At 40.1% G+C, this 27,461-nt stretch overlaps 2 protein-coding genes across 2 annotated transcripts in view; one reads left to right on the forward strand and one right to left on the reverse strand.

The window, feature by feature from the left end:
- lrrc75bb (leucine rich repeat containing 75Bb) overlaps window positions 1–9,363 on the reverse strand; it is a gene marked incomplete at its 5' end in the record, with an annotated part of 30,128 nt that extends 20,765 nt beyond the window's left edge. Inside the window, 2 exons of the mRNA XM_084047830.1 lie at window positions 1,920–2,048; window positions 9,064–9,363. Coding sequence (XP_083903956.1) covers window positions 1,920–2,048; window positions 9,064–9,363 — 429 coding nt within the window. The remainder of the gene's footprint in view (window positions 1–1,919; window positions 2,049–9,063) is intronic.
- Window positions 9,364–17,830: 8,467 nt separating this feature from the next.
- On the forward strand, window positions 17,831–26,902 carry LOC311038350 (glutathione hydrolase 1 proenzyme-like; the record flags this gene model as incomplete). Its single annotated transcript, XM_084047827.1, has 12 exons — window positions 17,831–17,997; window positions 18,510–18,640; window positions 18,887–18,976; window positions 19,224–19,416; window positions 19,950–20,110; window positions 20,848–20,997; window positions 23,059–23,195; window positions 23,337–23,524; window positions 24,075–24,202; window positions 26,022–26,134; window positions 26,251–26,364; window positions 26,756–26,902. The coding sequence occupies 12 exons, from the start codon at window positions 17,831–17,833 to the stop codon at window positions 26,900–26,902; spliced, it is 1,719 nt and encodes a 572-aa protein (XP_083903953.1).
- Window positions 26,903–27,461: the final 559 nt, after the last annotated feature.

The raw sequence follows: 27,461 nt of genomic DNA on the forward strand, positions 1-27,461 counted from the left end.
AGTAACAGGGGTCTGTCTTTCCAGCTCTTTATTTGTGGGATAAACAAGTGCAATTGGAAGTTACTGCACCCCTAAGAGCAGACAAAATTGGAACTGGGATACTATATAAAATTGAAGCTGATAAATGAGTTCTCTCTATTGGCTGGATGAAATTGGTGCCCCCCTGAAAATGTACTCTTTGTTTACTAAAGAGCCGGAGAGATGGAAAGACCCCTGTTACTGAACAAACACTCTATCAGAATATAGAGTTTTGGATGAAACAAAAAACATTTTTGTTTCATCCAAACTAATATAACTTACAGTACAGCACTTTTAATGTACTGTATAAATCAACAATAAAATAATTACCCACCCACACACAGGCCAACCTGCACAGTCCAGGAGAAACTTTATTGAAGAAGCAACGTTTCAGTCAGTGAAGACCATCCTCAGGCATCTGAGGTTGCCTGAGTTGTCTGAGGAAGGTTGTCACTGAGCGAAACGTTGCGTCTTCAATAAAGTTTCTCCTGTACTGTGCCGGTTGGGCTGTGTGCAGTAATTGTATTATTTTTAGGGTTTTCTAACAGAGAATGCAGACTAAAACCGTAAAAACTTAAATCCAGATGTGCTAATATAATGCAATGTTTAATATTTCACATTAATAATAACTGCCAGTAGCCACTCTGAGGGTAAAAATGTACCTATACTGGCCCATCTTTTCACTGTCAGTGTCTTTTTTTCTAGCGATTAGTCACCCCATGGAGACTTCATGGATATTATTTTGTTTTTGTCGCATTCCTAAGCCAATAATTTCATGACCATCGGACCAGTGAGCTGCGGTTCCGGTAGGAGAGACAAAGGAGACTCTTTGTGTCTCCTATTGGAACCGCTGCCGGTCATCTAATTATTGGCTTAGGAATGCGACAAAAAAAAATAATGTTCATGAATTGAAGTCTCCATGGAGTGACTAATTGATAGAAAGTCATTTTGGGGGTGAACTATACCTTAATTAACAGGTTTAACAGATTGTGCTGTTCTTTTTTAACCAATTAAGACCTGAGGTCGGTTCTACAAATGCCTTCTAAATCAGTAGTTCTTACAATTTATTTTTTCAAAAATGATCAAAAATAGCAGATGTACAAGCTCGCAGCACGCTGTGAGCTTGTATATCTGCTATTTTTTATCAATCTAAAATGACACAGATGCTTTCCCGGTTTGAATGGGTTAAGTTTTGTTTATGAAATGCACATCTGTGTATTTGTAATCTTTTTCATACTTTCACCTCTGCTTAGTTAACCAATTAAATGTTCAGAAAAGTGGACAAAGTGGGCTACTGTATGACCCATAACCTTTCTGCTTCTATGATAACTCTAAAAGACAGGTGAAATCTAAAAGTCACCAAATTATTTTAAGACATATTTGAGACCGCTTGTCATAAGTGGAGGTCAGGTGTTCTATATGTTGAGAGTTAAATGGTTAAAATGTCATGCTCATACGTTTCCATACACTGATTTCTTGAAGACAAAGGAAGGCCTCAATAGGTAATGATTACAAAGTTCCTGACAGAACAGGATGAATCCAGTTATTTGTTTAACAAGTGACACAAGCACTTTCATTGGATTTGAATACTACTGACCAGATACTGACCATCTTGTGAGAGGAAAAAAAATACTTTTACAACATTTACTGCAGACATCGCACAACGACAAATAGCGAAAACAAATTATCTACAGCTCATGACTTACAGTATCACAATGCAATGCGTCTTGAGCTTGTAGATCAGCTATTTTTGTTATTTTGAAAAAAAGTTTTGAAAAAGTTTTGGGGGGAAAAAGAAAATAAATGTTTTGAAAGTTTTGTCATGCCCATAATAGGGACTCCAGGTTGAAAGTGGTTAAGAAAAACATACTATATTACCCTAGCACATAATGTACGCTTACCTTTTTTGGACACTGAATGTCTTGGGCTAGGCTGAGTAGCAGCTCATGAGAGATTGGATCCACAAGGTTGAGAAAAGCTGGGTTCTTGTACAAGATGTCATTGAGAGATGTTCCCTGGAGTCCTAAGTCCTTTAAGAAAGAAAGGGTAATTAGGACTAGGATTACATATTTCATTTACTGAGTCAAAATATTCAATTCAGCCCAACAAAAACAAAAACATTCATAAATGAATACTCAAGTGACATTTCATGGATCATTTAATGGTAATACACTGTCAGTGTTTACATAATCCTTTCATCATTCCCTTTCATCATGCCCGCTTATCAAGTGTGCAGAGCAATACTCAGTGAGAAGATGAGGCGTTTATATTTCTCCACAGGGAAACAGATGGATAAAACTCATGTCTACGATTTAAAAATGGTTTGTTCATCACAGCTATTAAAATTATTACAAGTAGTGCAGTACCCGTCATCAGAGTATATGTACTGTACATATACAGTACTGTTAACAATTGTGTTAATAAAGCATTCTCAGTCTCTCAGTTGTATCACCCACAGCTTCACAAAACATACAGTACACTATGAACATAACCATATCTGAGAGAGACCTTGCATCATCACACTCTAAGACTGTGTATTAATGTATTGATTCATTCAAGTTCAATTCCCCTCCACCTCCACCCTGTTCCTCAGTATTCATGAGCGTGTGATGTGCAGAGCAGTTTAATGAAACTAGGAACGAGGACACATCCCATGGGGTCGATGTTATTTGTATCTTCTGCAGGCTGTTTCTATATACTGTGACAATGTACAATAAATAATATTGAGGCCAAGAAAGCTGCATCTTCAGGTGATTCTCTGAGGGCTGCAGCGTCAGGCCTGATCTATACTTAGCTGCGCACGGGTGCCGCATACCAAAAATAGCCGATCTACAAGCTCACAATATGTTGCAGCGTGGCATCATCATCAGGCAGCATTTGAGACATATGTTTTCAGACACATCAACTAGCCCCACTAAAAGCACACAGCATCCACCTCCCTTTCAAATACACACACATAATTAAGATTGTTCTCCACTTCTAATCCACACATTTATTTTACTGCTGATCTCCTAATCATACACATTACACAATGTACTGTAAACAGTGTCCTCCATTAAATGAGACATGCTACGTTATACCCTCCACCTTTCTCAACACGTGGTGTGTCAGTGAAGGTCACGAATGGGATTCTGTTCACTGGGCAGCTATCTCATCATCATTATTGTTCATGGCGAGGACAGCCAGGACAGCGAGTCACTTAATACATAAAACTGTAAAAGGCTGTCAAGGAGACCATCCGACGAGATGGGGTTTTCCCACCCCTCAGAGTATGACATAAGAACAAAATGGCCACGGTGGGAACAGTCAACTGCTTGGTGAATGAAAACAGTATTATATTCTATGTACAGACATTTCCTTTCTTTATTGAGTTTTTTGTATCAAGAATTGTGGGGATGTGTGCATATCCCACATATTTTCAATAGTCAACTGCACCACAATAAAAAAGCTAAAATCTCTATATAAACTAAAAAGCCACTGTAGTTTGTAAGACAAGGTTGGTGTTTGAAGCTACGTAAAACATGCACTATATTCTGACAGTCCTTATGGGTACTGCATGGAAGCAGAGAGAAAAACTCCCATCAGCAGTTTTCCCCTCCTCCAGATTTCAGGTTGATTTATTACAGCCGAGCTCTGTGGGATTCCCTGTTGTTGGGTTATCCTCCAGTTCAGCCCTCCCCATTTTGTGTAGGCTGCATAATGTCGCTGTCAGGCAGAAACCCTGTATCTCCTTGTTTAATCTTTTATGTTTTTTCATAAATGAATGCCATATTATAAACTTTGTCATATTACAGTCTCACGCAAAAGTAGGTCTTGCCTACAAAGACATGCCCAAAATAGGGATGTCAGGTTGACTAAATAAAAACTATATTGAATTCACTGGGACACTTATATTTTCTGGAAGGTAACGGTTTTATAAAAAGGTTTCTGCCCAAAAGCAACGATAAGACACTGTCATAGAATTTAACATACTGTAGCGACATTTGATGACAGTTTTCAGTTTCGAGGATGAACATGTGGTAAAACAACTCAGTCAGTCACATCTTTTTTGTATATGTTTGAACAGCTAAATCATTTAACTTAGCCTGACTTAGCCTGACATTCAGCCTCTATTTATGATTTTATGTTTTATTGTTTAATTTGTTGTGTGATGTTGATGATTTCTATGTACTCTATGGACCCCCTGTGTGTCTGGAATAAAGTTTGAATTGAATTAACTCTGAACTTTCATTTTTTTCCCAAGATATTTTTTTAATGGGCGTGGCTAGCGATTCAGGGGCTGGAGCCAGGCTACATTTAACTAGCTATTTATGCAATCTATCCACTCATTTCATTCCAAGAAATGATTAGTGATTACATAGATTTGCATAAGATTTTCAATGTTACATAGAATGTTGGCATAGAATGTTTTTTTTAATCTCAGCGCTGATGGCATGCCTATAAGATACTTGCTTCACTTGTGTCATCAGATACCTCAGAAAAGAGCTTGCAAAAGATGCGTATCTCCTCTGATGGCTGCGTTATCACAAGAGTTAAAGCAGAGAGGTTCTGAGATCATTTTCCCACATCCATAGCTCATTAGGATCAATTAATGTTGTGCTTAGATATAAGGAATATCACAAGGTAAACAAATCTATTCATCTTATGACCTTTTTGAATTAGAGAACCCATCTAATAATGTCACAACTGTGATGTATATGTTTTCTTTTCTTTTTTAACCAAACAGCAGTAAAGCTTTGACAGGGACACGAAAAAGCAGCGCAAAGCAAGTAATTATTCATTTAGACTTATTTAATGTACATGACATAAGAAACAATAACTCTCAGAAATACCCTGATAGTGACAATATATACTGTAAATGGGTACAATTTAAATGTTATGTTGTGAAACAAATGTTTGTTGGGCAATGAATTTGTCAAGAAACATGATTATATCTGTTATTATCTAAAATGGGCAATTATAGCTTTCAAATCATTCAATTGTTTTTCAGATTTTTCATTATTCCATCCTGATTGGCTAAGATTGGCTTCCAAAGATTGCGGTGAAACTTTGCACGCACATTCACACTACGTTGAGAAACAAATGCCACCCTTTTAACATTGCCCAATTATAGCTCCACCAGGAGGCTGATTTTTGCCAAATATATATATATATATATACTGTATTACTCCTACAAATGTATTCCAAACATCACGCAAATCGGTACACATTATCTATATAGTCAAGTGATCAAGACGGATCCGTCCAATTTTTCATATTCCATCCTGATTGGCAAATTCCGAATATTGCTGGCCCACAATAAACGACCTGACCTGGCGGGAGACCTGTGCTCCGAGGAGCACTTTGTCTAGTTGATTTACAGATTAAGTTGAAAAGTATGTCATCTTTATGTTTAGTATTATTACTATTTAGTATTATGTTATAGAGACATGTTAAGCCTGTAAATAAAGTGAAAAGGGTAAACCAGTTGTACAGTAACTAGACACAGTGGGCACTTTAATAGTCATTTTCTGCATCGTTGCACGTGTACTATTAGTGGGCATGCTTTAGAGCTTAATGGATATGAGTGCTGATTCCTTGTTTACTAATGAATATCAAGAAGACCCCAAACTGATTAACTTAATGGTCCAGAAGGCATATCTTGAGATTACAGTCCAGTATTATTGCTTCCTTTGTGTAATGACTTCCTGTGTGTGAAAGAGGCATGCTCCCAACATCCACCATCTCAAGGCGATTACCTCAAAATTCAACCTTCCCTGAGAGAAAAATAGCTGCTTTGCTGCTCACTGAGCACAAACAGGATATCAACTGCCAGTGTTTTCGATGTGAAGTATTATTAATCAGACATTTTGCCTCAGCCGCCCCATGTAGCCTTATGCTCAATTTACACTCTGTCGTACAGTTTTGCTCAACGAAAATAGCAAGTCTACAAGCTCACCAAGCTCACAAACACTACGAGCTTGCATTGTGAGTTGTGTATCTGCCATTTTTTGTGTCACGCACCGTGAAGTGCAGAGAGAAAAACATTGTTCTCTCTGCACTCTACATGTGTGCCTATGTTGTTTGATGAGTAGAATTCATGCTTACTCTGGTTATTGCGATCTCGCACTTGTAATGTACAGAGTGCTAAATGCCTAAATTATACATTTTAACTATAAATCCGGATTAACTGTAGCTACGGGTGCTGTAGGTGCATCTCTAACAAATGGAGAGAGTAATCTGTGTTTAATGTGCATTCTAATTGACTGGAAATGTTGGAATACTGACTCTGGTCAAAACAATCAGTTCTCCATGTTGAACTTTGACCACTTTCAACCTGGTGTCACTATTTTGGGCCTGTCATTAGAGACGAAAATGTCCCAATAAATAAATAAACAAACAAATGAATAACTATTTCATCTAAGCTTGTAGCTCGACTATTTTCATCTTCAAGCTTGTAATTCGGTATTCGTCGTACAAAAAAGTATATAGGACTTAAAAGGTTAAAGCATGAAAACAAATTATAGCATTAGTCTTTGCGTTACTGTGTCTAATATACACTTATTAGGTGATACTTTGGGACATACTGTACACACACTGACACACAAACATAGCACACGGGTAATTTTTTCCCAATATAGTTACACCAGTTCCCCTTGAACAATGAACTATTCTACGCAATTCCACCAGGTTTCTTACATCTGACAGTGAGGAGTTTCACCGCTTTCGCTCCCCGCTGAACATGCAAAGAAAACAATTCCCTGTCGGCTTCCCACCCGCGAACTCTGCCAATTGTGTTCGCTGGAGCGCTCGACAAAGCCGGAGGCATCGTGGAGAAATTGAACCCCAGTCTCCACAGTGGTGGGCGTCTAGGCGAGCACTTTCACCCTGTGCCACCCAGACACCCACACACAGGTAATATTGACAGGCCATAATGAAAGGCTGTTAACTATCTCAACCAACGGAGCACAGCACTACTCAGAGCAGCCCAAAGTTCTTATAAAAGAGTTTCTGTCTAACGATGAGGTCTTTAAAAGGTCTTTCATTATATGAATGTGAGCAGTTCCAAAGTCTCTGTGTGTGTGTGTGTGTGTGTGTGTGTGTGTGTGTGTGTGTGTGTGTGTGAGAGAGAGAGAGAGAGAGAGAGAGAGAGAGAGAGAGAGAGAGAGAGAGAGAGAGAGAGAGAGAGAGAGAGAGAGAGAGAGAGAGAGAGAGAGAGAGAGAGAGAGAGAGAGAGAGAAATGTGTTAGAGATTGAGTGATGGTTATGGTATCCATCTTATCCACTATACTGCATGAAAAGTTTGTCTGAGATGTGATCACATTGTTACGATTTTATCTACAAAGCTTTGCTTAATAAGCCTCCTTATTTATTGTTCCAGTTGGACTGGAACATTGGCACCCACCACACACACTTCCAGGACTGCCGTTCTCGTTTTGTACCACGCATACAGTATACTGTACCTTGAACGAACTGCAAGTTCAGGACTTGGTCTTTATTGTTTACTGTTCTGTTTTTATGTAAATAGATCATGAGGAGCTGTCCCTCAATGTGATCCCAAGGTTTCAATAAAGGATACTTAAATGAAATCCTACCACAGATTTGACTGCTATGCCCGTATATGGTCATGCGCATATATGGGACCGACCAACTTCAAACTCAGCGCATGCATCGGCAAGGACTCAAGGGAGTGCGGTGCCCGCCGTCTAGTTGTTCAGACATGCAGTTGTCCAGAATGCCGAGCCGACCAATATGTCCATATATAGGCATATGGATACCGAGTTGTACATCAGGGATCTCCATATATGGGCATAAAAGGGACAAAGACTGACAGATACAGAGATCTCCATGATATTGGCATAAAAGGGACACAGGTAGACTGACAGATACAGAGATCTCCATATATGGGCACAAAAGGGACACAGACAGATGGGTACAAAGCCCCTGACCCTATGACTCAGATATGACATCTTATAGAATATACAGGTTATATAGGTTGCATATGAGCAAATAAGTGACATGCAGGGTGTGTTGGGCGGCAGGAGTAGGACGAAGGCTCTACGGCTCCTCACTGGCAGGTGAGTCAGTAGTATACAAAATCAGTGACAACACACAAATGTGTGTGGGGAGGAATCAGTTGATATAACGACTAAATGGAGAAAAAGGGGTAAAAAGCAACAACAAAAAAAGCAACAAAAAAAGCACTTTAACTCAATTAATTAATTAAAGTCTCAATAATAACCCCCAAGGTCAAGCCTAATGTGTCTGTAAGCGGTCTATGCACAATCTATTACCACTGGACTACCCACAACTACTGCTGTTGTTGTTCATAAAATACCTGTGGATAGTTCTAAAAAAGGTCAGTGGATCTTTCTGGTCTCAGCTTTATTGAGTTTATCAAAAGGGGATCTGCATTTTCTTCTGAATATGACTTTTGATTGAAAAACTGATTTCTAGCCTATTGTGAGGTGTACTTCAGGGTTTACAAACAAAACAAAGTGTTCACAGCCTCTCTCTCTCTCTCTCTCTCTCTCTCTCTCTCTCTCTCTCTCTGTCTGTCTGTCTGTCTGTCTGTCTGTCTGTCTGTCTGTCTGTCTGTCTGTCTGTCTGTCTGTCTGTCTGTCTGTCTGTCTGTCTGTCTGTCTGTCTGTCTGTCTGTCTGTCTGTCTGTCTGTCTGTCTGTCTGTCTGTCTGTCTGTGTGTGTGTGTGTGTGTGTGTGTGTGTGTGTGTGTGTGTGTGTGTGTGTGTGCGTGCGTGCTTGCGTGCGTGTGTGTGTGTGAGAGAGAGAGAGAGGGGAGGGGCTACACACACACACACACACACACACACGCACGCACGCACGCACGCACACGCACGCACACACACACACACACACACACACACACACACACACACACACACACACACACAGCGTTTTCTCGAATTGTTTTTGAGTTGGGCAAAACGTTAGGTTGATTCACGGACTTAACACACTTTAATAAGAGGAAAAAGTTGTACAAATAGCCAGGCTACAGTATATGAAGCCAAAAGCCCAACAACAGCTATGCCTGTTAATAACTCCTTACCTTTCTCAACATTTTCAGCACTTCACTTGCTTGCTCTCCTCTCTGCTCTCGAAGAAGGCTCTGTACTTGTCGGATCCAAGCCACTCGTCTCAGATACGGGCTGTCGCTGGTTTTCCGCAGCATCCCTGGGATCTTGTCGGACTTCTTCAGCATCAGGGACGTCAACAAGAAGTCCCCCCCGCACCTGCCTGCACTTCTCTCGGCTTCTCCTCCGGGGCTATGGTCGTGCCTTTGACGGCTCCTCTTGGACAATTTAGATTCAGCATCGAGACTCCTCTGTCTGGTCAACTTAGAACCCATCACTTCATGGAAGATGTACCGGTGTGTTTCTCAATAAGAGCGATGTGACAATGAATATGCTCCCACAACATTATAGTAAACTTGTAGACTGAGCAACGCACTGCATTCTGTTCTATGTTTAATTTTCGACCAAATATGTTGATATGCTGAAAAGGAAAAAGAACGTCCAGCATCAATTAAATCAAGTTTGTTTTTGTTCTAAAGTTTCTGCCTCCCTTTAAGTCTTTATAATGTTCAGTCTCTCCCCTGTCCCCGGAGCAGCATCTGATCCATCCATGCACTGTCTCATCAGCACTCGTGCAGCCCTTGGTGTACACGAGGCTGGTGCTCTCCTTGTCCAATCAGATTGCGTGTTGCCGTAACTCTGGTCCATAGCGTTAGACGGAGTTCTCCTTAACGCTACGTGACTTTCGAGCCGTTGCCCGCACACCCCCGGTAGCGCAGGCTGCGCAGCCTCTCGTCTGTAGTCAAAAATAAAAAATATACTTTAGCTACTCACCAAAACAAAGACGGTTTTTCAGAAAGCCTATTTTCCTTAGTGGTAACACTCGGAGCCCCCCACTTCACGTCTAACATACACTTTGTGTCCAGAAAAAAAAAAACATTTCACCAGATGGAGAAAAAAAGGTCCTCCCACTGCGCCCCCTACAGATCATGTCAATAGAAAAAAAATATTAACCAGATCTGTAGGAGGCGCAGTCGATTAACTAAAATATTTTAGCATTCGGTGAAATAGGTGAAATAGTAGTTTTTTTCTGGCCAAAAAGTGTATTTTAGACGTGAGGTGGGGGGCTCAGAGTGTTCCCACCAAGGAAAGTAGGCTTTCAAAATCTTAAAAAACGTCAGACGAGAGGATGCGCAGCCTGCACTAGGAGTACCGGGGGTGTTCGGGCAACGGCTGAGAGTAATATAGCATTAAGGAGAAGTCCTTCTAACGCTATGGACCAAAGCTAGTGTTGCCGTACAACCAGGAATCAGGAGGAAAACTAGTCCCAAGTCAGCCTTTCTTTTTCTCTCCAGGGAAGCATTATGCCCTGTCAGTCCAGGTAGCGAAGTTGCAACATCTACACCCACAAGTGCCAAAAGCACCACTCCACACTGATGAGGCCTACTTGCTGTTTAAAACGCAGCAGTCACACCCAACCCAGAGCCTAACTAGCTTAACTTGGGCCAGGTGTGACTGCTAAAATCAAATTGATTGATTGATTGATGTACTTTATTTAGTAAGACATGAGAACAAAAAGTACATATTCACAATATAAGGTCTACTAAACTGGAAGACTCATTAAGCACTTAGCTTTTTTAAGATGAGATCCCCATGCACACAAATCATGATGACATAAGAGACAGAATGTCATACAATCATCAGCCAACATACATGCACCCAATCCTACTACCCCCCGCCCCCCCACGCCCCCTCTGACACAACGTTGCCCAACACAAAAAATGATGAATACAAATTACAGTAAATTTGTGTGTGTGTGTGCCTTTTACAGCTGCAGCATGGGTGAAAGAGCCCAAGCCTGTCGGTCAATCAAGTTAATCTTCAGTCTTTAAAGTTAATCTTGAATCTCCAGAGTGACCAGCCAACTCCACCCTCCCCCTTCCTTGTGGTCAATGGAGGTCTGTGCTGATCTCATGACCAGCTGAGGCCTCTCAGAGTGACCAGCCAACTCCATCCTCTCCCTCTCTTTCGAAGACTGGATGGCAAAGGCGTTTCTGGCTCACGGTGTAAACATAGGGGACATGCATGCCTATGTTCCCTCAATTTAGGGCTTGGGTTAGGGTTTGGCGGTTAATGGTAGTTTTGAGGGAACATAGGTACGCTCCCGTATGCATATAGTTAGTGCCTTTCTCCAAAGTGCTTTACAATGTGCATTACATTGACCCATTCAATCACTGATGGCAGAGGAAACCATGCAAGGCAATAACATGCTCATTGAGAGCAGTAAGGGGTTCAGTGTCTTCCTCAAGCCATACTACTGGGGCTGTTAGCTGGATTGATAGCCAAAATACTGCTCCTTTCCAGGGCTGCTTTAGCTCTGTCAAAGTTCCCAGCCAATACACAGACGTAGCAGGGCTCCGTAAGGGGGAACAAACGACAGCACAGTTTCAATTCAAACTCACTTTATTTTTTATATATCAAAAATACACACTCAGCTGCTTGCCATGCTTCAGGTTACAGGTTAAACTCACGGTAGAACTATCATCACATGTAAATAAGATGGTACTCTTCTCTGAGTGCATGTAGGGATGGCTGATTGCTGAATGCTGATGCATTGATTAGATCAATGCAGCTGTGTCATCACACCCAACTTAGAGTCTAAATATTTTTGATTCAGGCCAGGTGTGACAGCTGAAATCAGCCAGCCACAAATGTTTATTAGACAAGGCAACTATGCACACAAACATACCATATAAGTCTTATTGTTATAATCTTGCTCTTGCTGCACAAAAGACTCACTGGAGCACATTGCTCTCCTGCATGCGCACAATATTAAGACAGAATTTTATATTCGACATATTTACAATATATTTAGCACAGCATAAGATCAGTGTACAGCAGTGGTAGGCAACAGGCGGCCTGTGGGACAGAACTGGCCCACCAGCGATTATATCTGGACCGACAAATTATTTGTTAATAATTTACAATAGCTGACTGACAGTCCAGGTATATATGGACAGCAGTAGCTTTGCATTGATGAAACCGGGTAGGATGAACAAATAGTTCTATTTTCTATTCTTGTAATGTTTTCTGTCTCACGTTTAAAACACAAACCAAAGCTGTGTTTCACATGCCTTAAAATGTCTCTCTGTTTCAAGAGACCTTGAACCATGAAAGAGCTCTTGTTCAAAAAGGAGTATGACTCTGTCTCCAGATAAAATGTTCTTTTGAAACTTTTTGATGAACTAAATATCATCTAAGGGTGCAGTCACACTGAACTTTGGCAAGCATGCTTTTCAATGGGAACGGACCGCTCCATTCCCATTGAAAAGCATTGGCACCCTAAGTGCCACATTCAAGGATGAGGCATAAACTATCATGCTTTTTTGTGTTTTATCCTTTTAACCGATATGTACAAATATATGTTCAGGCATATGCATTTTTGTCAATCCAAAATTTAAACAATAAATCAAAGGTGATCTACGTGAAACTATCTAAACTACTGCATGGGCTATTTATAGTTAATCTTTGCCATGTATTGTCTGTCACTGCAGTTAAATAATAATTTATCTGGAACAGATCCTTCACCTGTGTGGATTGTTATTCTCTCACATGTCAGGGTCATGAAATTGCTGCATGGCATTTTTGGTGGTTATGTGAGGATTGAATACAGATGACTGAGATGAGCAATAATTTCACCTATGAAAGTGATGACTTGAACATCCTCAAGTGTTCCTATACATCTGTTCCACAATAACACCACTGAGGTGCTTTATGGAGGGTTAGGTTAAAGTTTAATGGCCCTGTGATAGTTACATAGTTACACATTGAAAGCCACAGGAGGCTTATTGCCTGTGTAGGCTGCGTGCATGATTGTAGGACGGTGGAAAAAGTACACACAGCTAGCAGTCTGCTGCAGAGGCCCAGAGAGACATCAAGCCAAGGTAAGAGGGATTTAAGCTCTTCTGTTCCAACCCTACTTAACATCTGTGCCTTCAGACTTGAGCATGGCGAACAATTGAGTGTGATTAGTTGGAGAAAGCAATGGCCACCAATGCACATGCTGCAGCAATGGAATATACCTGTGTCCATCTTGACTGAATTATGTTTTTTCTTTAGTAGGGATATGTTAAACTGTATGGCAGTATTGGGAATGGGAAAAGGTGGTATTATTGGGCAAAGAATCCAAGCAAAGAATACAGGCTTTTGTGTTGCTGGTTTAATTATGGTGGCCGCAGGCAGCACGGCTATACAGAGGGATGTAGCTACTGCATCACAGTTCGCTTGTGTAATCCATAGAGAAGCTTCAGTTCTGCAGTGAGGTTGATGCAAGCAGGGCCTTTCAACAGATACACGTTTATGTGAATTGGATGGTTAAGCCCTGTTTTATATTTTGTTGTAGGGCAAAAATAGCCAATCTAACCAACACGTTGCGATGCCATGCATTTGGGAGCTTATAGATCTACAGTTTTTTTTTAATAATTTCCCCCAATACAGGGCCAAAATAGGCATGCCAAGTTGAAAGTGAGATTTCGAAATCAATTTCGAAATCTTTGAAAATATATTCTATATTCTACATCAATACTTGTATTTATTTGAAATAATTTAATAATTGTGTAGTGAGAAGTTGGTGCTCCTGAATTAATTCAGGATTTATTTATACAAGGGGGACATACTGTACTGACAGAAAACACATTTTCAGATGTGCACAGACCACTCTGAGAAGTAAATTTACATTTGACTGTTTTTCTGTTTTTGAGCGGTGCAACCGCTCCTATAAGAGGGTTTAGGACCCATCCGTGGTGAAAGTTTTTCTTTCCGTCGTGAAAATTTGTCTTTCGCTGTGACGCCATGCTGTGGAAAACACGCCCATAGGCTAAGCTTTGCAGGACGTGCTGTGATTGGCTAGCGAGACACATGATGAAATTAACTTCAAACTTCACATACGCGCTGTGATTGGCTAGCGAGACGCATGATGAAATTAATAATAATGTAAAAAATGTAAGCACGTCACTTCGCAGGACGTGCTGTGATTGGCTACCGAGATGCATGATGAAATTAATAACTCATAAATATCACCGCTCACTTCACACTGGGTGTGATTTTTTTACCCACTGATCTGGGTGCATGAGCTGCCATTACTTCAAGAACCAGAAAACATTTAATCATACTGTACTAACTCAATATGTGCTGGTTTGACAAAATGTTCTATACTGCAAAATGCAAAAAAAGAGAAAGAAAGAACAGTCAGTGAGTGTGGTCCAAATTGTTTGGCTACACTTGAGTTGGGCAGGTTGTTTTATGTGACTTTGTTCTTGCAAGTCTCTAATTTGGCAGAAGAATGATCTGTTGTGAAAGCAAAACAAGATCATGGTTTTAGTCACTCATGTTGCATATGCTGTACTTGATTGTACAATTCAATCTACACAGTTTGGCATTACATTAAATACAATCATTTTGGCACATTTCACTTGTTTGATTTCAAGGTATACCGTACAACACATATCCCTATATTTTATGTTCCACTGTCACTATCAAATAAAGGCTTGAAAATGCCTAAAAATAGCTTTAAAAATACATTATAAGGTGTTGTACTTATGGGTGCTTATAACTGTAATCATACAGTGTTATCAAATTACAATGCATTTATATATTACCTTATAAGTAATTAAAAATGCTTTTTATGTGTTTAGATTATTAGCATAAGCATTATGATTATTTTAAGAAGATTACATAGGAAGTGTTACGAAAAAAACAAAAAAACAAAATACATTTTAATTTCTTTTAAAAAGTTTTTTTTAAATGTTTTTGCTTATTATGCCATGCCCAAAATAGGGACGCCAGGTTGAAAGTGGTTAAATAATTTGTTGTGACTTCCAGAATAGAGCGCCACATCTCTGCTGTCCGGCAGAAACCATCTAACTTTAAAATGTTCATTTTTCAGGAAATGACAAAAAAAAAAAAAAAAGTGGAGTTAGGAGGTTTTGTTCATCATTGATAAGAACAGCTGAATGGACCTCCAAGCTCACAATGGTTGGAGGTCAAAAGGGGGTGGAGCCTGGAGTCCGAAAAAACAGCTAACTCCACCCCCTTTGGTGGAGTTAGCTGGTTAAGCAGAAAGTTTGAGGATCCAAAGGAGTTAGCTGGTTTTGTCCGAAGCACTTTTTAATACTTTTCATTGGTTCAATATTTTTTTAATCAACACACAGAAAAAAAGGGTGTTCAATAGCACTGATTTATGGGGAAAAAAATATATATAACATATTTCTGTATGGGACAATTTCTACAGGTGGGTGTAGCATAGAAAGGCTGACATTATATAATCACAGGCATTGCAATTAAACTGTGTCCATAGTATAGTATAGGCTATTTGCACCAGCAAAACAAGGACAGGAAACCTGCAGTAAAGCATAATCATTACACATTTCACTACCTTGTCAACAAAGGGAGCATAGGAAGTGTCATAACTTTATAGTTTCTTTCACAGCATACGTTGAGGATTAACTGTTTAGCACCATTGTATGCACCTACATCTACTGGACATGATCACCTACAATTCAATTCAAATGTACACATTTGTCACACCCAAATTGACCCACTGCATATAGGATCTGATCAATCAGTACATACTTAATACTTCTGGTGATTAGTAGTTTCGTTCCCTAACTATGTTGAATGCACTTATTGTAAGTCGCTTTGGATAAAAGCGTCTGCTAAATGACTATAATGTAATGTAATGTACTTATTGTCTAGGCATTAGCGTATCATTTATTTAAAATTCTCGGAGAGATCATTGAGGGACCGATTACACATATGAATAACATAGGAACAACAAAGAAAGACAATATCAGTATCAGATATACCGTAGTTGTAGGAGCAAAATGAGGATTGTATTTGTGCACTGGATTGGATTATTGATGGAGGCACCTCATTGGCACCTTGTTGGTGGGTGTGCCTTTGTGGGTGGCCTCTGGTGACTATAAATTTGGCTCTCACCTGCTCACCTAGATTAGTTGGTTTGCCCATGGAGGTAGGGTGAGCTGGGAGAGCTGTATTTTTGTTGACCGCTTTTGTGTTATTGCTCACTGTTTAAATTATTTGATTTCTTGGCACATATTTATTACATTATTTATTCATTGTAAATTGTAATAATTGGTGCACTGAACTTGAAAGTAAAGCATTTTAAACTTGAGCATTCGTTCGGAATTTAATTTTTAATGCGCGTCATACAGTTTTAATTCTCCCAGGCTTAGCCTGCCGGCTGATCATTTATTGGGAAAGTTATCAGCCGCAACAGTAGTCATTACATAATTATATGGGCAAATACCTGTTTCTCACAACATTGCTTGTACCCACACTCCATGGGGTGGTCTGATGGGGCAGCCATAGCTGAATGGTTAGAGAGCCGCAGCTTCAATTCCAGGCCAGGCCAGGCCAGCAGTGTGTCAAAGTGTCCCTGAGCAAGACACTTATCCCTAACTGTTCCCCCCGCCATGCTCCTACAGTGTGTGGGCAGCGATCAGCTGGGTGAATTTAGTTTATTGGTGAACAGTTGACGTGGCTACAAATTCAAAACAAACATGTATCCATGATCCATGAAACAGGGGAAAGGGTTTATAAACCTGTTTTCACTAGTAAGAGACCACACCTTCTGCTCAAGTTAAACAGCATTTATTGGCCCTAGGGCTCCTGGAGGATGGAGAAAAACAAAGTTACAGTAGATGAGCAAAATTGGTGAGAAAGGAGGTGGTTGGGGAGGTGGAGGGATGTGGATTTTACGAGCAGCAAAATCAAACCGGTAGGTGATACAATCACGGCTTAGCTTTATACTGTGGTGATTGCAACGTGGATTGGCTGAGAGATAAGCAACGCGGGTGAACTTGATAAGGTGATAGAGAACGAGAGTGGCCAGGTTGAGCAGAGGGAGGTCTCTACTCCTGAACATGCGTTGAATACAACTACATTTGTCACGGCTGCAGGCCCAAACAAATCCTGCAGTCTCCTTCCACGCTAAACTCAACTGTGTCATTGTGCTCTGCCAATCATCTTGACCGTTTGGATCCAATTCCTTATGCCTGATTTATATACAGTAGCCTATATAAGTATAGTGAGGCTTTACATCAGTCTATCTCGACGCCACTCAGGTGCTATCGTATTTTGATCGTCACAATATCAAATAGTATTGCTCACAACCTACAAGGCCCTCTATGACCTGGTTCCCCCTACCTTTCTGGCCTCCACCACCATCATGCCCAGTCCTGGTCCCGCAGGTCCAGTGATGCCAACCTCCAGGTGGTTCCCAGGACAAAGCGTCAAAACTGGGGTGACAGGGACGTCTCAGTTGCTGCCCCCTCACTGCCAACTCACTTCTAACTCACATCAAACCCGCCCTCAAAACCCATCTCTTCAGACTTACCTTCCCCACCTAATTCCCCTTTCATTAACAATATTATCATCATTATCAAGTAAAACACCTTTGAGTACTTTGAGAAGCACTATATAAATCTGATGTATCGTTATAAATCATAATGTTATACTTCTGAGCACAACTTGTTGTACACCTATAGTCTACTCTGAAACACAAAATATATGTAAGATTTCTACATTCTGCTACATTGAGATATATTTACCAACCTCGTGTTAATGTATTATGTTATATTATATTAAGGTGTATAGTATTGTAGTATAGTATTGACAATCTTGATACAGTGAAGCATTTTGTGTGTGTGTTCACAGGTTAAAAATAAAGAAATGGGTGATATGAGTGACATAATATTCTCCGATATTTCTTTCCCCAGAGACATGTTCAATAAGACTGTGCTCCTGGCATTAGTGGTACTGCTGGTGGCAGCAGTCAGCACATTTGTGGGCGTCTTCTATGGCGTAGGGAAAAGGAAACCCCCAATTGAACACTCCTACCCTAGGGCAGCTGTGGCAGCAGACGCAGGACGGTGCTCAGAGATTGGCAGGTTAGTAAGTGAGTCATCAATCATCACATCTACATACTGTACAGGCTGGTATAACCTGCATCGTAGACATAGTCCATCCACCACACACCAACGTGTACATAACCAAATCTGTTTTAATGGAACTAACTGACGCACGCACGCACGCACGCACGCACACACACACACACACACACACACACACACACACACACACACACACACACACACACACACACACACACACACACACACACACACACACACACACACACACACACACACACACACTGTACGAATTAAAGATGCAAGAGATATCCAAGGGAGATCTAAGACTATTACTGCTTCGGCACGAAGTCCATACAAATACATTTGAACCATTAATCATTTAGCTTTTATAACTCACTGTAAGACACTATCAGCATGGTGTAGGCCTATCAAGTTCTGATTGAACATTGGATCAGAGATGCTAAACCCCCCCCCCCCCCCCCCCTTTCTCTTTCTCTCTCCTTGTGTGTACATGTCAATAACGTCAGTGAAACCCTGCAGAAAGGAGGATCTGCAGTCGATGCTTCTATAGCTGCATTACTGTGTGTTGGAATCATGAATGCTCACAGCATGGGTATCGGAGGGGGGCTCTTCATCACAATCTACGATGCAAAAACCGGTATAACTGTCAATAAACTACACAATTCTACACAATTAAATCATGATTGTTTATTGAAATCTGGAGGGTACACTTTGTTTTCTTTTTAATTTCTATTCACAGGACTAATCCATTCATGGCGTTATTAAGTGCATAATTACACAGAATATACTATGACAGTCTGATCATTGTTACTGTTACATCTGAATGGTAATTGTTACTGTTACGTCTGAAGCTTAACTGTGGATGCCATTGCCTTCTTTCCAGGAAAGGTAGAAACCATTGATGCTCGGGAGACGGCACCCCAACATGCAACACAAAACATGTTTGGGAACAGCACTGATAAAGCCCAGAAAGGTAATATATAACCAACTACGTAACTCACGGAAACACTTTGGTAAAAGTTGTTACATTTACGATTTAACCTTGTGCTGATATAGAGTCACTTACAGCTCATAAAACAAAGATAAGTGGGGTGCAAATTATCTACTAAGAGCAATTAATCAGTAAAGATAAAAGAATATCTTGGACCAAGCACTTCGTATCTTCTAAGAAAAGGAAGGAAGTTTCCCTCTCTTTATTCCTATATCCTCTGTATTTGTAGGACCGTTGTCCATTGCTGTACCAGGGGAGATTCGAGGATATGAGATGGCACACAAACGTCATGGCAAACTACCATGGAAAGAATTGTTCCAGCCAAGCATCACACTTGCACAAGAGGGCTTTCCTTTAGGCCGGGCACTGGCCAAAGCTATATCTAGTTACAGGAAAACCATCATCAACGATACAGCTTTATGGTTAGTACCATTATTATTATTAAATGGGATGTAACTGATATTGTTTTTCTTTTTGAACAATAGGGGGAAAAATATGTTTTTTTGTTATTCTGAACCATGTTTATTCAGTAACAGTGGTCTCTCTCCAGCTGTTTAGTAAACAGAAAATATATTTTCAGCTTGAGAGAGAGAATTACGAGATATAACCCCACAAAGATCATTTATCAGCTTCAATTTTATAGTGTTCCAGTTCAGTTCTCTCCGGACTGGACCAAATTGTTATCCTGACCTGAAAATGTATTTTCTGTTTATTAAAGAGAGAAGCTGAAGAGACGGGGAAACTCTATAGCAGTGATTGCAATTAGAATATAGAGCTATTTAACACTAAATTTAATGTACAAATGTCACTTGCAACCGCTGTAACTAATGATAAAAAGCACTCATTGACTTAAGGTTTAGACTTACAATATATTTGATCATTATTGAAAGGACATTCAGAGCATCTTATAAATGCATGTGAGCATGCAGTGAAATCAGTGTTCTGCTTATTTCAGCGAGGTGTTTTGTGGGGAAAATGGCGATATCTTAAGAGAAAATGACACCATCACATTTACAAAGCTGGCAGAGACCTATAGGAGAATAGCTGAGGAGGGCCCTGAGGTGTTCTACACAGGACAAGTAGCCCAGGACCTTGTGAGGGATATTCAGGCATCAGGTACTGTAGTATTCCTTCTCAACCTTTTGTTCACGTGAGGAACTAGATAATGTAACTCTTTCACATGATAATAAAGTTCTTGCTATTCAGAACATGAAGAAAATAAATACACACAACATTCACCTTTAGTAGCAGATGAGAAATATGACGATCTTGAATAATGCTTCGAACAGTACAGTATGATTAAATGATGAGTTAATTTGTAGTTAATCTGTAGTCTTTTTAAAAAAAGACTACAGATTCTATGATCCTGGAGACTGTCTCACACGGTATTATATTGTGCCAAGATATTGATGAGTGTGCATTTGATGAAGGAATTTTAACAACCTAATATTAATCCTCATTAAGACGGGAAAAAAAACAGAATGAGGAATGACAAAAATGTATATTTTTAATGGATTTGACAAGCAAGCAAATACAGCTGTGCAGTAATTATATAACAATTATCAAGAGTAATGCATTTCTTGAGGGTTGTTGAACTGATGAGTTGGCTTGCAAACTAGTAGGTGTGTGTGTGTGTGTGTGTGTGTGTGTGTGTGTGTGTGTGTGTGTGTGTGTGTGTGTGTGTGTGTGTGTGTGTGTGTGTGTGTGTGTGTGTGTGTGTGTGTGTGTGTGTGTGTGTGTGTGTGTGTGTGTGTGCGCGTGTGCACGCGTGCACATGTTTTCCATTACTTACTATTATTAAAAGTATAGATAATAATAAGTTTGATAACCATGACCAAGTATGTGTTTTTCAGGTGGTATTGTCACGAAGGAAGATCTGAGGGATTACAAACCTGTCTTGGATGAAAGCCCCTTACGGGTGAATGTGGGAGAGTACACCATCGCTGCCCCCAATGCCCCAGCTAGTGGTCCAGTGCTTTCCCTGATCATGCACATCCTGGCGGGTAAGGCTTTGAGTTGAGACAATTACTCTCACAGTGTGGAAATAAGGCAATTAAGACCCACACAAGATCGTGTTATCGGTCATTGCACTTTTTCTCACATTTGGGTCACTAGGCTATACATAATCCTCCTGGATCTGGGCCCTCTAATAATATTACAGACAAATAAACATTCCAGGGGTGCACCAATACCGCTTTTCAATGACTGAGTAGTGTACAAGTACTTTATTTTTGAGTACTCGTCGCCAGTACAAAATATTAGTACAAAGATTTTCAATAATATCAAATGCCCTCACCGAGGTAAGTATGAGTGTTTTGGCCTGGTATATGTGTTCCAGAGCTCCTGTCCAGCTCTGGGTCCCCTTTAATTTTGTATCCTACTGACTCAACTGCCAATGAGGAGCCCCCACCGGGAGGACATAGAGCCCTCGTTCTACTCCTCCCGCTCATCACATATTAGTTCAGGAGTGGGAAGCCGGTAGGGGAATGAGTTGCTGAACTAGCGACTCCTACAGGTTGGACGGCTGTGAGAGGAACCGGGAGGGATAGCGTTCCTCTGTGAGCATTACGCCCTCCTGGTGAAACTCCTCACTCTCAGGTCAAAAGAAGCGGCTGGGGACTCCATGTGTATTCAAGGAGACATTGTGACGTAACAGAAATAAAATCTTTTTATGGGGGGAAATGTAGTTACACAACATTGTTTATTTTGTTCTTGTACAGTAGGTGAGGTACTGTATGTACTGTAAATAGATCTCTTTCCATTTGGCCAAAGGAGGCATCACCACACTAATTAATGCATCCATCCACATTGTGATTTATGTGGCTTCATTCACACACTGCTGTCATACAGTGGTATCTTGCTATTTACTCTACTATCGATAGTCAAAGACTGGACGGGGAGGCCATGTTTTGCTTTTATTGATTTAGTCCCAAGACTATTGCGTAATCAATCAATTTAAGAGAATGACAGGTGGCATGCTATACAATACAGAAACATATTTGTTTCATTATTCCTGTTTTGACATTGATCAATTACATCAATTACATCCACATGTGGAAAAACACACCGGCAGTATAGGGTTCAAAGAGTCTTAAGCATATTCATGTGAAGAAAATTATGGTTGCATTTAATTTAATTTTATATTGTCTGTCATGGCAACAGATTCTGCTCCAATCCCTGTCATGTGCTTGAACTACACGCATGGGTAAAGATTCCTGGGAAACAAGACATTGCATGTACTTGCTCCAGTGCAGTGGCAGTGTCTGTCTCAGAGGATTAGATAAGAAACCTAAAGTAATTAATGTCCCTGAACATTCCCTCTCTCTGACAGGGGACCCACTCACTGTGCCCCCTCTCTGTCTAACACACAAACACTAATCTGACCAATTTACCTCTAATTGGACACAGTTGAGCGGTGGTGGTATCATACACACGTCAGTGGTTGCCCGGGGCTTTCATACAGGTGATTCTCTGTGACGTCAGTTTCTTTCTAACAGCTATACAATTCATAAAAATACACACTCTCTGTTACCCTCCCATCGTTTGCCTGGGGTGATGGGGGGGGGGACATTTTTTATCGCTGTGGGGATATGTTTTACCCCATGCTTCTGGTCAGACTGAATTAAATACATGCATTTCCTTTTGGGAAATGTAGACTCTTTGATATTTTTGATAGTTTTATTGAAGGTAAATTTGTCAAAATGTGTCAAACATTTTCCAAAAACTTCCATTTGTCTTTTTTACATTGCATCGTAGCAGGTTGTGAGCTTGTAGAGCTGATAAGTGCATAAGAAAATGTGTAATTTTCTTTTCTTTTAACAAATCGAACCCTGCCCTCCACCACCTTCTTCTTTCCCTTTGTGACTGTTGGTTCAGGCAGATGCCAGATCTCATAGCTGTGGTCAGGGAGTGCAAAATAAAATGGCAGGAATGTGCTGAGCCATGTCAATCTTATCTGTGATCGAGTGGTTGAAGCAGATAAAGGGAACGTGAAAAACAAAGCACACAAAAGGAGCATGATTAAAATCATTCGCTATCACCAATGATGCCATTGTATTTCACAGGGTACAACTTTACCTCAGACAGTATGTCAACCCACGATAAAAAGGTGTTAACATACCATCGTATTGTTGAGGCCTTCCGGTTTGGTTACGCAAAGAGGACCTTGCTCGGAGATCCGAAGTTCCTCAACATCACAGAGGTCTGTTTCCAGTCTCACTCAGAACTGAATGGTTGATTCATATTTCAACTCAAATATATCAGCCTCAGCCTGTAAATATAATTAGACTGCTCTGAATATTTGAATAGTTGTGTTCTGTGTGGGCTTGTTTCTTCTCCACAGCTCATCCAGAATATGACCTCCGTTTCCTATGCCAATCAACTCCGAGAAAAGATTACAGATGACACCACCCATCACATGAACTACTATGAGCCAGAGTTCTACATGCCCGACAACCATGGGACTGCTCATCTTTCAGTTGTAGCAGAGGATGGCAGTGCTGTGGCAGCCACCAGCACCATCAACCACTAGTATGACCTTGGCAATAAACACTTAATTGGCTGTTATTAGAAAAATACTTATGTTGTTTTTATTAGAAAGATATAAGGTCAAATTTATAGTTTATGGTACGATTGCAGCTGCCAAAAGTACAGCAAAACATTTTTTTGACAAACATAACTGAATCAAAAACTTTGACACTTTGCATCACATTTTCACTTGAAAATCTAATTGCTTGAAAATGAAGCTCCTTGAGACGTTATATCTCTTTTTCAAAGGGATCCAAGGGGTAGAAATTAGAATTCATAAGCAGTGTTCACTGTAGTGAAGATTCTAGGGCTGTTTTACATTTTCACAGTTAAAGCTTACAATCTTAGTTACTTTAACTAAACTAACCAATCTGGATGGTAGAGTATGTTAATACAATATACAGTACACACAATATAACTCTCACATCCGGCACATCGGATTGGACGCCATAAGCAAGCACCACCATCTTTATTGCGGGACATTGATTGTTGCTGACATAAAATATACTGTATGGATTTAAATTGACTAAACTGAGCATTTTTTATTTTTCAGTTTTGGCTCCAACGTAATGTCCATATCTACAGGAATTATCCTTAATAATGAGATGGATGACTTCAGCTCTCCTTTCATCACCAATGGCTTTGGAGTGCCCCCTTCACCAAATAACTTCATCATACCAGGTTTGAAACACCTAAAAGTGTACACCCATGGAAGCCACCCTATTATTAGATGCCATCTTGTTAAGTCAGCAATGAATTATTTGTTTAATTTGGGGTTTTACATTTCATTCTCTCAATGAAATCATTCTTGAGATCTAGACTTGATCTATTAGTCTCCACATGTCAACTACAGGATCCTGTCAGCAGAGTAGGGATTATCCACATGAACCCTAAGCATCCCTATCCTGGGATGAACATTCAGCAAAAATGGCTGAATCTACAAGCTTCACAACATGTCACATTGCAATGTGTTGTGAGCTTGTAGAGCTAGCTTAAAGGTGGCCATCATCTCTGACCCATTGTTTAAGTGGAGGCTTTATTGTTTTCCAGATGAGAAGAATAAGACTGCGGGCCAAAAGAGATGCAAATGCAATAGCATTATTTTGGTGAACAGATAAGCTCTCCTCTGACTTTACTACTCCAAAAATGTCTGTGATAGGATTAGGATCAAGTGTTTCCCACACTTGCAAGGAGGATTCAGATTTTTTTTCATGCCTGACATCTCCAAAATATGTGGCTCAAAGTGGCAAGGCTTTTGTGATATCTGGGACATTTGGGATTTACTGTAGGCAATATTTTAGCTAATCTGGCAATTTAAAAAATGCATTCATTTAAAAACTGAACTGTAGTCTTAGTCTATGTCTACAGAGAAATGAGGTGTAGATGCACGCTATATTGTTTCCCCAAATCTGTTCAGGTGTTTCTTCCTCAATGTCCTCTTCGGCTGCTTTGTTATTAGCCCAAGGGGCATAATGTGCTTTGGATATTATGAACTTGTCATACAGGTTGAGTTCTAGATCAACAATTAATTACTTTTTATTTTTTACTTTGGGATAATGGGATTTGTGACTACTTGGATTTAGAGGTAACGGAGAGGTCAGAAGCTAAATTGGGGAAATTGTTTTCCAGATATAGTTCTGCTTGAACGTTTGAACCCTTTAGAAATTTCTGCACACCTAAAACATAATCAGATTTTGACACAAGTCCTTAAAGTAGTTAAATTAACCTAATAAAAAAAAAAGGTTATTTATCTATCTATTGCGTAAAGTGGTCCAATAGTATATTTGTGAATGGCAAAAGTATGTGAACCAATAGCATTAGCATTTAATTTGAGGGTGAGATTAGAGTCAGGTGTTTTCAATCACACATTTTGATGTTGTGACTTGTTGTGAACCTACCCTACTTCTGGTATGAGATATCAGCACACAAAAAACGTGGGAATGGACAGACTTGTACATTCTTTTTAGCACATTTTTCTTGGATCTCCAATAGCATCCATTAACCTGGCCATCATGTTGGGGACTCCTGTTGTTTTATCAGGCATGGCCAGTGCACATTTCTGTTCAATGATAATGCAGCAGAAAGTATGCTGTACTGGAAAACTCTGTATAGTTTCAAGGTTCAGGCAGAACTCAGATTTTGTGAGGTAACTACAGGTAATGTCAAGTTCAGACACAGCAGGAAGAGACTTGGAGGCAGACAAAACTATGCTTGCTGGCACATACGGCATTGTACAGTACCTGAGTGTTACTCAAACAGCAGAGTTCAGTAAGGCTGATTTATACTTCACCATATGATGCTGTTGTGTGCTGAAAATACCAGGTCTACAAGCTCAGAACGTGTCGACGGAGTGTATAACTAAATAGAAACAATAATGATTGTCTGAATTCTATTATCTTCAGTAGTTCTGAAGACATTGACACATTCATATAATCTATGATTTGATTCTGTGTCTTAGGGCAAAGTAATTGTAACTGAATTCCTTTTTTGCCATTCCCAGGAAAGAGACCCATGTCTTCCATGTGTCCAACCATCCTCTTTGACCAAGATAATAGAGTTAAGATGGTGGTAGGAGGCTCAGGGGGGACAAAGATTACCACCTCTGTTATTCAGGTGAGTCGATAAACAAGCTGTTCAATGAGCTTGATAGATTGATACACTCACAGTTACATAGTTTCACTGAGTTTGCCTACAGGTCATCCTCAGCTGAACTGTTTGTTGTGCTGTAGGTGATTCTAAACGCCCTGTTCTTCGGCTATGACGTGAAGAAGGCAGTGTCAGATCCAAGGATCCACAACCAGCTGAGTCCTAACGCCACGTTAGGAGAGCCTGACTTTGACAAAGTATGTTCATAGACGACACCACAAAATGTACTGTAAGAGTTTCCATACAAAATATACCACTGCAGAGTCCTGACACACATTATATCTCTGAAAGCAGTGCCCAATCTCAATTTACTGTAATTGGTTCAAAGATCATTATTTTATATATTGAGTGTGTGTGTGTGTGTGTGTGTGTGTGTGTGTGTGTGTGTGTGTGTGTGTGTGTGTGTGTGTGTGTGTGTGTGTGTGTGTGTGTGTGTGTGTGTGTGTGTCGCGCACACGTGCATAAATATATTTATTATTTCAATATATTTTCTATATGATGAATACTTACTTTATATATGCTTAATATATTACAAGGTATTATTTAAATTGATGTTTACTTGGGTGTGATGTATGGTTTTACTTACAGGAGGTTCTCAAAGGCTTAGCAGAGAAGAACCATGAGATAGAACTGCTGAAGTCTACAGGAGCAGTGGTGCAAGCTATTGTTCGCCATGGTGACCTACTCCATGCATGGTCAGACCCCAGGAAGTGGTCTTACGCTGCTGGGTACTGAGATCAGTGTCATATTATTTATTCATCTACAGCGGTTCTCAAGTGTTTTAACTTAACTCATTAAGACCTGAGACCAATTTTACAAATGTCTTAACAGCTTTCTGTAAAAAATGTTGCTATATGAGTGGTTCTGAAAAATAATTAATGTCAAGGTGACCCCCATCTCAAAATATTGTTTTCCAAGGACCCAGAAGCAAAGATTTGAGTTAAAAATGTTCGCTTTAAAAGAATATAGCCTATACTGTATATTAAAAAATCTACAAGCTCGTAGCACGGTGTGACGTGCTATGAACTTGTATATCTGCTATTTTTGAATAGCCAAAGTATAAAATAATGCTTTTTAGCTCAAAATCACATGTCACAGAACTTGTCGATCTGCTATCTTAAAGGATGACTTCACCCATTTTCAACCTATCTTCATATAATTGGTCCTCACTAATGCTCATGATAAAATGGTACCATTTCTTTCTACTCGGTCTGTGTCTCAGAGGACGGCTGTGGACACTAAAGAAACCTGCATACCAGTGACATCATCGTTAGGCAGGTTTATTTTATTTATA

The sequence above is a fragment of the Gymnoscopelus microlampas genome (genome assembly GCF_963454915.1).
Source record: "Gymnoscopelus microlampas genome assembly, chromosome: 21".
Taxonomy (NCBI): Eukaryota; Metazoa; Chordata; class Actinopteri; order Myctophiformes; family Myctophidae; genus Gymnoscopelus; species Gymnoscopelus microlampas.